Genomic DNA, 12580 nt, shown 5'->3' with positions numbered 1-12580 from the left:
GCCGCCCTCGGCCCCCGGCCTTGCCCTGACAGCCAGCCGCCGCCGCCGCCGCCGGCTTCTCGTTACCGCGGTTGTGCACACCTGATAAATAAAAAGGGCTCTCGAAGCCGCCGGGGAGCCGGGCTCTGTCCTGCTCGTCCACCTCGTCGCTGTTGTAGTGGTAGGCGAAGCGGGGGGAGCCGGCGGGCTTGTGCGGCTTCAGGAGGCGGGGGGCGGCGGGCTGGGAAGGCAGCGCGTGCTGGCCTCTCCGTCGGCACTCCTCCGCAAAGGCTTCCTCGTCCGCCTCGCCTGGAAAAGCAAAGAGTCGGTGAAAAGAGAGCCGGGCTCCCGAGGCTTTGAGGTGAGCTTGAAACGACGGAAAACCCAGCGGGAAGAATCGGGCGTCGCTAAGCTACCGCCGCGCTGCTCCGCCGGCCTCCCCGCGACCCGGCTGCTCCCACCCCACTGGCGCCGAGCGCGCCCGGCCTTGTCTCCCGCCATGCCGGATCCTCCCGGAAAAGGTGTCCGGGTGCGCTGGCCCCGGCGCCCGGCCCCGCTTGTGGGAGATGCCCGTGGCGGCCGAGGGGCAAAGACGCTGGAGATGCCTGCCGGCGAGGCTGGACGTCCCGGGAGGGAGGGAGGGAGGGCAGAGAAGCACGAAGGGTCGAATGGAGCCAGGGATGGYGCTGAGGGCGCAGGAGGTGAAGCGTGATCCGGGGGGCAAGACACACACACAGCAAAGGAGAGGAGCATAGTGGAAACAAAAACCCCATGTGAAAAATTAACGTGGAGGATGAGGTACTCCGGCGATGCTCATGCTGCTTCGCTGATGAAGAGGCTCCCTGTGCTGCAAAAACTGTAACAGCACCAACGCTGCTAAGTGTTCAGCTACCCTAACACACACGCGCGCAATGAAACACCACCACACATTGATAAGGAAACACTAAGACAAGAACAAGTGAAAAAGCCCATGACATACAATGSAGAAAGCAAATGAGAGAGAGGGAGAAGGAAGGTGGGCGCCACATTTGTCCTCTAAGGGTTTTTTAAAGTTCCATTAATTCAATTACTTAAGCACTTTTAACAGAGCTGATGAAATACGGCGTCACTTTATTTGCACCAAGCGCGGTGTGTCACCTGCGGAAAGTTTGCCCTGTGAGGTCCCGGGCCTCAGCTGCTCCGGGAGGGGCGTTGCTGCTACTTAAGGGCTGCAAAAATGCTTTGAAGATGGAAAAAGCACCACGCAGGCATGAAGCAACCCCTGTAGCAATACCCRGTTCACCGTGTGCGTCGAACCGACACTTCCAAACACAACAAGCTCCCCTGTCTTTACCTGGTAACCGTGCATCGGGAGATCCTTCTGAGGGCATGAGGAAAAGGAGGCAAGGTGTTTTTTTTAAAAACAAGTCATTTCAGAGCACAGGGCGGCCCCGGGTTTGGGGGGAGCGGGAGGGCTCCCACGTGCGACCCGCATTGCTCACCCCAGCGGCGGAGTCGCCCCGYGCGCGCAGGCGTTACAGAGGCAACCCGATTTCACGGCTGGGCACAGATCCCCCCACAATACACTCACACTGCTTTACAATGAAGTCTCCTGCACTTTTTCAAAGGCACAAGCAAACAAGACAAAAACCACTTCTTTCTCACGCGGGGCAAAGCACTTCAGCTACAAAAGGCAGCAGGCAAAAAAACGCTCTGGCGAGATGCCAGATTCACAGCAATCCCCGTTCCCAGCTTCCCGTAAGCGACTGCAGGATTTCACGCTTGTGCATGATGTTGGGTACACAGAGCAACTGGCACRAGCAGCACTGAAGCGTACAGCCTGATGATACCAGGTCTATGAAAAATGGTAGGAATAAAAATGAATAGGAAAACCAGACACACCAGTCTCTTGCAAACAAACAAATAAAAAAAACAGTCAAGGGAGGTCACTTCCTAACAAATTATAGTGCAGCAGTAGTAGGAGATGCCTCCCCTCCCATGAAAACACAGGCTGCATTGCTTGCCTTYTGATGCACAAAGTCAGCTTTCAAACGCAGGTTTCAAATTCACATTAGCAAGCAGAGGCAGGGATTAGAAATGCACTGCAGGCCTTTCTTCACGCTCTGAGTTTGCATGCATCTCCAAGGGACTTGCTGATGTGATGGGCACAACCACAGGTAAGTATTAAACTAGATGCTACAAACACGCTCATTAGTTCCATGTCAGAGGTGCATCTCCCCAGCTTTAGCCTAATTCAGCCTGCATGAAAGGAGCAGTTTAAAACTGGAAGAACGCAAAGTAATGTTATTACTCCCTGGTGACGTACACGGTATCGCTCTGCACTATGCCTCTTGCCCTGTTACGCCTCCTCGATCGGCCCTTGCTGGGAAATGCTCCTGTAGAGCTCAACTGCTTTGCGAGTCGGGTTGGGTTACCAGGCCTGTAACGCTGGCAGCCTAAGCAAGTAGCAGAAAGATCTGCCAGCAAGCATTCAGGCTTTCTAGGAGTCCAAGCTAAAAAAAACAACAACAAAAAAAACAACAACAAAAAAACAGACAGACATGCAGTGCTCTCAACTTTCCAGTTAAACCCAACTGCAACCTAGAAAGAGATATTAGCGCTAATCGCCTTCTATCAAATCCTCTGAGAGATGCTCTCCATGGCACATCTCAGCCTGCAGCTCCAGACAGACATGAGCAAGGCTTGTGCTCTGGAAGAGGACAGCGCCTGGCTCTCACAGACCTCCTGCAAGTTTTGGGACACTCGGCCACTTYTCAACTGTGAAAAGTGGCGATGCGCCTCCTGGAGGCTTTGCCCACATTGTCCTCTGACTGCGGCTCTTCTGCAAACGGTCTGGAGCAAAGATCATCTCTTTGGACAGCGCGCCCTACTCTAATGGGGTTCATATTTCCATCACTACAGGAAAGACGATATACCAATAAAAAAGAGGTTGGACAATTCCTGTCTTGCTGATAGAGACTGGTTCAGACCTCCCCCTGGCCTGGAAGGAGGTGGCGATCCACACTGAAAAGCAGAGGGGGCTCTCCGATACTGAATTCAGGGTGAGCCAGGATCCGTTTGAAAGTTGGTTTTAACCCTTTCCACATAAGCTCCCAAACTTTGTCATCGCGGAGGTGTAGTTAGTGTTTTGCTAACCTGGACTATGTTACACTGCAAGAAATCCCCTCGCAGGCTGCCCTCGGCGCCTCCCTGGGAGACACGAGATGTGCCGCAAAGCGGAGCTCATAACGCGGTGATAGCTGCAGCGAAATGCTCCATTAACTTTAACTGGACCACAAAGTCACCCAGTTTTCCTCCACAAGGATACCGTGTGCTTCCTATTTCAGGAACGCCTGTCCCTGCCCGTCCCTCCCCGCCCCAGAGGCAGCTGCGTGGGATGCGTGGCTGCTTCCCACCCACCGTGCAGGCAGCAGTTTTACAGCTAAATCCATCTCGGTCACACAACAGAGTCGTCAGATTCTTCTCCTGAGCTAAAGGCAAGCTTTAGTTCGGTAGATAAACCAAAAAACCATCTGAGATTTCTCCCCTTCCTTAGCTGCAGAAGAGGAGGTGCATCACAGTTTAGCTAATGCTGCCGTATCAGGTCAGCTGCAATCCAGGTATTGAATTGAAAACTATGCTGGGCATGGTATGAGCCTCCAAATCTCTTCTCTGGTCTATCTTTGGTACCCTTTGTAAAGCAAAACAAAGTTGCTGTTTGCATTAACTGTTTGCTCTTTTCCCACATACTAYAGTGTGTCCCATCTCTGCCCTCTCGCCTGCCCCAAACCGCCTCTCCGCCACCCCCACGCAAGAGCCTGCGCGGCTGTGCGGGGAACCAGATCAGGGAACCGATCCAAGATAAAATAAACACTCTTTTTGYGAGCTTATTTTTAACCCCGGACAGGTCCTGGCTCCAGCTCATCATGCAGCCACACCAACAGGGCAGGCCAAGGGGGGGATTGGCGATGCCTGCTGAGGCTGCAATTCAAATTATGGTCTTAAGCAAAGGTCTTATTCTGCTAATACAACTAATAATTAAAAACCTTGCATTTACTTCACTTGCAAAACCAGTTTGGAGAAGTTATACTTCTACAGGTTAATTCTGCAGATTAGGGATTCAGAATAGTCACTGTTTCTATACTCAAATGTAGTAATTAAAAGTTTGGTTTTCAGGTGCATTAGGTTCTCTCAAATGAAAAGCAACTTCTGGTGAAAAAAGAACTCAAACATAAGTTGTAATTCCATGAAAAGCTGCATTAGGACCAAAATCTGCCTTCTGCTTCACCCAACAGTATCAAACCTTTGGGCAGAAAAGAAATCCTGTTGCATAAAAGGGGAAAACCTAGATTCTTTAACCTATAATTAACCAGTAGAGGGCAATATTGCCTATCATGAAAGGAAACAGTTTATCAGAGAAAGTCACTGTCAACTCTCATTTTTTTGGGAATGTATCGATTCTGCATGTTTAATACCAACCAAGCACAATTCTTTGACTAGGTGGCAGGGGGAAGCCACCAACCATAACGGAGAAGTCCAGATTTGCTCTTGGAAAACAGAAATAAGAGACACAGGAATAAAAACAGTAAGGTAGGTAATATTTTAGTTGAGGTGGGGCAGTTAAATTACTAAGCCCTTAATTAAAAAAAAAAAAAGTGGCCCTGCATTATAGCCTTTTTCTACACACATTTTCTTACCTACCTATCCACACCTGAGCCACAGCTACCATTAAAATGTAGACAGCTACTATTACTAAAACGTAGACAGATTTTGAGAGTTTAAAGCATGGGATAACTAACCACAAGGGTTTTTTTTTTCCACTCAACCACAGAATTCTTGTGTTCTTCAACGTAAGTCACTTAAAGTACCTCTGCTTTTCACCTGTAAAGTGGGAGCTAGTGATCTGCAACTACACAGTGACTAGATGGAGAAAGTAGCGTTCACTTCAGGAGTAAGGTACAACGGAGATAAAACAAGCATTGTATTGAAACGTGTTTTACTTTTTAAGCATGGCTAATAATCACTCCTGCACAGTCAAGAACGTATGCGGATGACAAAACTACAGCCTGTGTGGAAGGTTCTCATTTCACAGAGGGTCCACTCTCCCTACCAAATATCCAAATAGAAAAAAGCACTCTTTTTCAGAGGAGCAGCATAAAAGGCAACACAAAATAATTAAGTAACATTAGTATATGTCCTGGCTATGCAGAACTATACTGAATTCCTACCAGAAATCAGCATTAATTACTGGAAAGATAGCAATTAGCAGAAATATGCAACTCAAACTGGGGCAAACATCCTGAGGATACTGAACCACTTATTTAGTTTTATCTTGTCATTTCCTGTGCAAAAGGAAGCTGCGACTTAGTGGTTCCAGGACAGAAGACCTACTATTTGCATGTTATTTTTTTAAGATCTTTTTTTAAAGTCATTTAAGAGATCTTTAAAAAAAAAGTCAGGATTTTCCCCTGTATTAAGAAACAAAAACTAGACAAACTGGTTTACTCCATCCAGAGGAGAACCTCCTTGAGCATGTGAACAGTGCATAACCCTTACTGTAATCAACATTAGAAAAAGATGCAATTTGTGAGGAAAGTCCATTATTATCTACTGACAAAATAAGGCTCTGAACAAGGTGTGTTTTTTTTTTTTTTTTTAATAAGAATAGCTCACAGGAAACATACTCCATTCAAATCTTTCCTTCTTGAATGATGGCCTTCAAAGTGTCTGTCTATCTTTCTAATACTTTAAGACTTAAGACAATTCCAATATATTTAATCTTCAAGAGATATTGATTTGAGACAATGTGTTTTAAGAAGCTCGGAGAAGGGAAACGTATTCCTGTTTTTGGAGAGGGCTCGGTACTGGAACTCTTTATTCAAACTATGTTCAAGGAGATCTCAGTCCCAGCCACTGCTGATTGTGACCACCACCACCACCACCAGAGTTTTGCTTGACTGTTCTTTCCTGTTATTACAAGGACCTGGAATTTACCCTGGGCTCTGTAAGGGCACTGGGGTTTCTGATGACTCAACCCTACGCTGCTGGGACGACTAGAGCTGCAACGGAAGGAGCAACCAAAAGAACAAAACAATCCCCATTAAAATATATTTGTCTGAAGTCAAAACTGTCCATAGCACCATGATCTTTATATTCTCTTCATGATAGGATTTTTTTTTTTTTTTTTTTTAAATCAGTAAGCCTTTTCGGTATTACAACAGCTACAGTATCAGGATTTGCCCTGTATTAACAGAAGATACCAGAGTTCTAGGGAGATTAAAATCAGATTTACCAGCAGGTGGTTGACATTTTAGAAGAGCCCATTACAGCTGAGAACTTATGTAATGAAAACAACCGGTCTGCAGTCCTAGATGACACTACACAGAAAAATTCCAGGAGATTATCTGGTTCTTTAGTTTCTCTCTTGAAAGCTCGTCTTCAAGATCCATGTCAGATATATTACAGCACAGACAAAACATCAGGTGACCAACTAACTATGCTGAAACACAGAACGATTCTGGGGACCAAACTTGAACCTTCATTTCAGAGAGCTGCCAAACCACCACAGCTTCTTTTAATTTATGTTGGAAGTGGAAGACGTCCATTACAAGAAACCAGGCTGAGGATTTTTCCCCAAGGTGCATACATGCACACATATGCACATAATACTCTTCAAACTGTAGGCAACATGCTAAATCAAGAAAATACTCTGTTCCATCAACATTACTGTAGGCTATGCTGAGCAAGTTCTTCTGATTAATTGTTCCTAAGCTTGTTTCTAAATTCCAGGAAACACTAACACTGGCAAAGCTTAACAACATGAGTTATAAAATCCATTTAAGTATGTGCTCCGTAGATTTTGTCACACTCAGCAAAAACTAAATTTTTCATCAAGTCTTTTTTGGAAGACATAGCTGTCTTAGTTGGACAGGGAAAGTCTTTAAAAATATATTGCTTGCCATTTGATATGATGCTTATGAGAAAAAGCAGCCATTTTAAAAGCTACTGATAAAAAATGCAATTAGCCTCTTGAGCCAAAAGAGACTGAAATCATTCAGAAACCATCCAAAGAATGCRAGAACAGCTGCAAAACCTGCACCAGCATTTCAGCGGCAGAGTTTTCACAAACCGTAAAGGGAATTTATTTCAACACTGCCGTTCATCAGCTAAAGCACAAAATGGAGGACGCATTTTTGAGTGGTCTCACACAAACCAGTTGCTTTGACTGATTCCTGGGTATTGTTTTCCTTCAGGCATCATTGCCCATGCCTCGGTGTCACCACTGCACTCAAAACGAGAACGTTGGGAGATAAATGGTTTGTCTCAGTGACAAACATCCTTCACCATCCTTCCTTCAGGAAATACTCAGCCTGAGCAGCATCCAGTGTGCTCAGCTGATTAAGAACGAAACACGTTTTAAGTTCTTCATCAGCCCTCTCCCCAGAAACTTGCTGTGATGTCCCACTTCATCCTTTTTCCATCTCACAGCCTGCACTCAGTGCAACACCTACACAGCTCTGCCTTCGCCAACATTATTCTGCTGAATCAAAATACCTGTTACATCTACCTGCTCCTAACCCCAAATCAGACCCTCCTAATTAAGGTTATAACTCTGGAGATTTTGACCCGAGCTTCCCAGGCAAAGACCAGCACTACTGTTCCTTATGCTGTAAGGACCGTACTACGCCTTAGGCAGGAAGGGTCTTGCCCCAGCCCTCGCCCCTTCCCGCAGTGTCCCCCCAGTCCCGCTGCCTGCTGGTGGCATGGGCTGGGTATGACTCGGGCATGCGGCACACAAGCCCCGGGCCCGGAACCCCATCGGAGCAGGGCCATGGCAACTATCCGTGAGCCAAGGCAGAACGGACCAAAAGTTAACAAATGACAGGACGAAGCATGCGAGGTGGTGGCGAAGTCGCCGGGAAGCCAAGGGGATTTGGGAAAAAGGACGGAGGCTGACGAAGCAAATACTGCAGTTCTATTTCTGGCATGGGAGAGCCACGGCTGCAGCACGACTAGTATTTGGGAAAGGGCAGGGCCCAATACTTTTTGCTTAATGTACATAGCAATCCAGTGCTCTTCTGGCTTTAAAAGTTGGCAATGGGCTGGCTCTTTATTTTTACCTTCATATCCAGCTACTCCCCTGCCAGCTCACTCTGTTCCTACGCAGCCTGTACTGCTGGCGGTAAGAGGGAAGGGCTGGGAAATTCCCACCTTGGGTTTCACACACCGGAGAACGTCTCCGTTACAACGCTCTGCCTGTTCTCCGCTTCGCTACGCTGCTCCCTGACACTACAGCATGGGACCCTGCAAAGGAAACGGGAGAGGCAAAAGGAAAGACTCGGCGCTTTCGCATGTGAGCGCTCACATAAGGAGCCCTCAGTATTCGACATACCATCACCCACACGCTTAAGATGACAATTATGTACTGTACTTCAGCCTAGCATGTAGGTACACGAATCCTGCATTTATAGCACATTGAGCTATGTAAGCAGAGATGTTTCACCACAAAGATACACCAGTCCGCAACAAATCGGGAAAACGAGTATACTAGACACCAACTGCAGCAGTGCTGCAAACAGATACTTCCRAAGGAAATGTCACCTCACCGGTTCCCCTCCGAGTGGTTTACGACTGATGGCTAAAGCAACTCCTGTTTGACCATATTCACTAACACTGAATTCTGCAGCCTAAGATACAGACAGGAGAGCTACTGAGCAACTGGCAGTGATTTTGGATTTACCTCCTCACTACCAAAACTTACTGATCAGGACACAGAATTTCTGCTAAAACTGGGCCTGTATAAAACCCAGTGGTCCTGGATTAAGTTTGAAGACGGAAAGAACTGCAGACTTAGCACAACGAGGCCTTTGGGAAGTTATTTCGCTTCTGTAGAAGCAGTCCAGGGGCTCCATCTCCAGATTATGCCAGCTGTTCTCYTCCTAAAGATTTTGAACATGGGCCATACAAATGGCAGCAGGTAACATGAGTCCTCATGTTTCCAGCAAGCAGAGAGATGACCTCACTTGCATGCTGCTGCTCAAACTGAACTTTAACCTAAAACAAAAAAAMMCCCACAAACTTTATCACACATGAATCTTTTATACATTGATGCATGAATTCTGAAAGGAAGCAAAGAATGAGGAATGAAAGAAAATGAATTAGTGAATGAAAGAAAAGGTGACAAAGCATTTGTGATGCTTTTTACACTTTTCAGGCCAAACGAATAGAGATAAAGTAGAAAACTTTGAGGGCTCGCAGTCTATTTCCACTTTGTTGCTGGTTCACATCAGGTGTCTACCGTATCTTCCTTCAAGTGAGTTGTACTCCATTATGTTTCAACAACGTTGTCTGGTAGACCAGCTTATAAATCTGCACCGGGGCTCCTATTCTTAACAAGATTTTATGATTTTTTTCTGGTCAATCCTTTCAAGCATAAGAGCCTCTGGTTCCTTCTTGGACAAACTGGACTTCCAAGTTCAAATGACTAAAAAAGAAGATCTCTACTTGTTTCTGATAGCATAAGGCCTCCTCCATCTCAAATTATTTCAAGGTAGACCAAGTGCACCCTTTCCATACTAAACTGGGATGGGAACAGAAATGAGAGGTGGCTGCTCTCCTCAGGTTTTATTTACAACTCATGCTCCTTTAACCCAGCATTGAGATACTGATCAGTGACTGTCTCCCTCTCTTCCAACACCCCTCGTCCTCCAGGAATGACTATTGCCCCACTCATCTGAAGGCAGCAAGTCCTGCACCGGTCAGCCAACACCCTGCAACCAGCTCACAAGCCTCCAAAGGCAGCTGCCTCTCAGCCCCATGACTGAACACATTCTGCAGTCTAGAGTGCTGACACGAGCGCCACTCTGACATTTGCACGTCTCTCTCGCTTGCACCTGAGAACTTTTAAGCGTCAGGTTAAGAGGCCCCATGTAAATGCCCCTTCGCCCTCCTGCTGCTTCTTGCCTTCATGCCTTCCAGGAGTTACCACTACTAGGTCAATCATCTTAAAATTGGCTTTTAACTAAATAGAAAACCTCTTCAGGTACCAACCAGAAGAAAATTGCTCCTCTGTTTTCATAATGAACGGAACTTTTTTTTAAAGAGTTAAACTATTGCAACAACATCTTGTATTTATGTTAGTGGCTTTCACTAAAAGCAACATCTCCAAAGCAGTTTTGTTTAGGCATTTTTTCCCATTGGTTATCAGCTTTAAAACAGTCTTTGAAAACTCTATACAGCAAATTTCAGATTACTATAAGAGAAAAAGAATTATATATAAAGCAAAAAGCTATGCAGTTAAGTTAAAGAAGAATCTGATGACTGACTTCACAAAAATGTAATGAATGACTTCCACAGCTGTTTTGTCAACACTTCCATAGTAATTTGGCAAAAGCACAAAAATACTAAGTTTGTATTTCGATCAAATGGCTATTAGAGCTGTTGAAATCTTACAGACACAAGAAGTAAGAGCATGGTCCACATTTTATATTGCATTGCCCTTGCTTAGTTTAGAAGCTCTCATCTTTTCAGGTTAATCATTTGAAAATATTCTGTCTTGTACCATGGGCCTTAAATAAGTCATTAACAGGTTCACATGTTAATTATGAGAAAGAAGAGAWGGCTACGCCTTCTCAAATCATACCCCACAATCTGTAGTTCATTTCTTATCCCCTTGTGCATTACTAGGACTAAGGCAAGCAAAGCCCAGCTCGCAGTGCTATCTGCTGATGTTTGCACATATCCCTGATTTACAAAACTACATATATAAAGAATAGCACAATTTTTCACTGACCCTCAAAATGTCACATGCTCTTTAGTAACAGGAAACGTCTTCCAACAGACAGGTTTCTGACTTCAAAATATTTGACAAACCTTCACCACAAAACCCAAACCTATTTTTGACATCTTCCTGACAACAAAAACACTAAGCAATTCAATAATACTGACACACTAATGAAAAGCTTGAATTTGAAAAACCTCTTATTTCAAGTTAACTTTTGATACTAATTTTGACTAAATACTTTAATCAGGAACCTGTAAACAGGCTGCATGGAGACTGAATTCTCCAACTCTGCCACTTTTCATTGTTCAGCATCCCCAGTCCATCACGGAAACTCTCAAAGTTTCCAGATGATCATTCTTTTTCGCACAGGCGAGCTGTTCAACCTCTGCCTTAAAACCCACTATAGTTTACTATGGAATACTATGGATAATTACAGTTTTTCAAATCCAAGGCTGTTCAACAACAAAATATTCATATGTTTATACACATAAAAACTTGCTGTATGTATACTGCTGGGACTGAAGTTCTGACCAAAGTGACCAGTAAGTGGAGAGCACAGGAATTACAATTTTCTCAGTTTAAAAAAACAACACCAAACCAGAAACATTACTATGATCCAGCAAAAGAATACTTACAATTATCTTTTGTGCCTGGGAACAGTACCGTCAGCCACTTTATACACTCCTTCTGAAGATATCCAAGGTGAACAGAGAACATTTTACCAAGAGAGCTTTGGGAGTTTTTGAAACAGAAGCAAAGTTCAAATATTGACATTAGTATTTTGTTTTTACTACTCAGCAAGGTCATGCATCTACGGGAAAAGGCTGCCACGCCACAGAGAAATAGGCAACAAATCTCTTCCCGTATGAAGCGACCACTATTTCCATTGTGGGCCTCCGTGGCAGCACCCTCCCACCTCCCACTTCCCACTTCTCTGCCTCTTCCTCTCTTCACAACCCCCTTGAGGTCCRTGGGATGAAGCACCAAACACAACAACCGTTTCCAACCACAACCTCTGGGGCCAAAGTGAAAAAGAATGGACGATATTTAAAGCTACCCTAAAGGCAGAGAAACTGGAGAACATAAAGTTCCTGGAGGATGCATGAAGGATGCATGTACACACGACAGCTCTCAGGAGAGAGGAGAATTCATCAGTGGAGGTGATGGACCTGGACAGAAACTAGACCACTGGAGAGTGACGGAAAACACCTTGTTACCATATCTAGCTTCTGCTCAAAAATCACCTATTTTATGGACCTACCTGCATCTCCTGTATTTCTGTAATGCCAATAAAAGCTCTTCCAAATATTTAAGTGAGTATTTGTCAGCAGACTCACTGTATCATTGGGATAAGTATTTGAAAAACATTAAAAACAGTTCATTGAAATTAACTGTTCTAATTGTTTAACCAGAAAGATGATTTTGCACTACTACCAGACCAAAGTGCGGGATCCATCAAAACTAATCAGCCTCCTTCTAGAACACCACTAAAATCAAAACCTTCTCAGAAACATTTGCCAAGAGCTTTACTAAGTTTCAAAAATGTCAAACTTCATTTAATCTACAATATTTCTCCTCAGTCATGTAAAAATCAATATTGCTCACTTAACAGTTACTGAAGATGTCCTACATTCAACACTGTGATACCAAAAGCAAACCCAGAAGAGATTCACAACAGAGAAAGCTTACATTCACATACACTTGTTATTATGAAAGTCAGTGACTGTCATTAGAAGTCCTGAATTTTGCACTTTTGAGAACATTTGAAGACTTTCTAGTTAAAATTCTGACCTTGACTGAACTCTCTGTATTTGATACACTGCAGCATTTCTGCAGAAA

At 44.8% G+C, this 12580-nt stretch overlaps 1 protein-coding gene across 3 annotated transcripts in view; it reads right to left on the bottom strand.

Moving 5' to 3' along the window:
- DNAJB6 (DnaJ heat shock protein family (Hsp40) member B6) overlaps nucleotides 1-12580 on the bottom strand; it is a 61639-nt gene that overhangs the window by 8975 nt on the left and 40084 nt on the right. For all 3 annotated transcript variants that reach the window (XM_026069262.1, XM_026069264.1, XM_026069263.1), the window contains exon 9: nucleotides 82-288. In XM_026069262.1, coding sequence (XP_025925047.1) covers nucleotides 82-288 — 207 coding nt within the window. The remainder of the gene's footprint in view (nucleotides 1-81; nucleotides 289-12580) is intronic.

The sequence above is a fragment of the Apteryx rowi genome, unplaced genomic scaffold (genome assembly GCF_003343035.1).
Source record: "Apteryx rowi isolate R43461 unplaced genomic scaffold, aptRow1 scaffold_29, whole genome shotgun sequence".
In the NCBI taxonomy this organism is placed as follows: Eukaryota; Metazoa; Chordata; class Aves; order Apterygiformes; family Apterygidae; genus Apteryx; species Apteryx rowi.
Note: the sequence above shows the minus strand (reverse complement) of the source record. Positions and strands in the feature narration are given on the sequence as shown.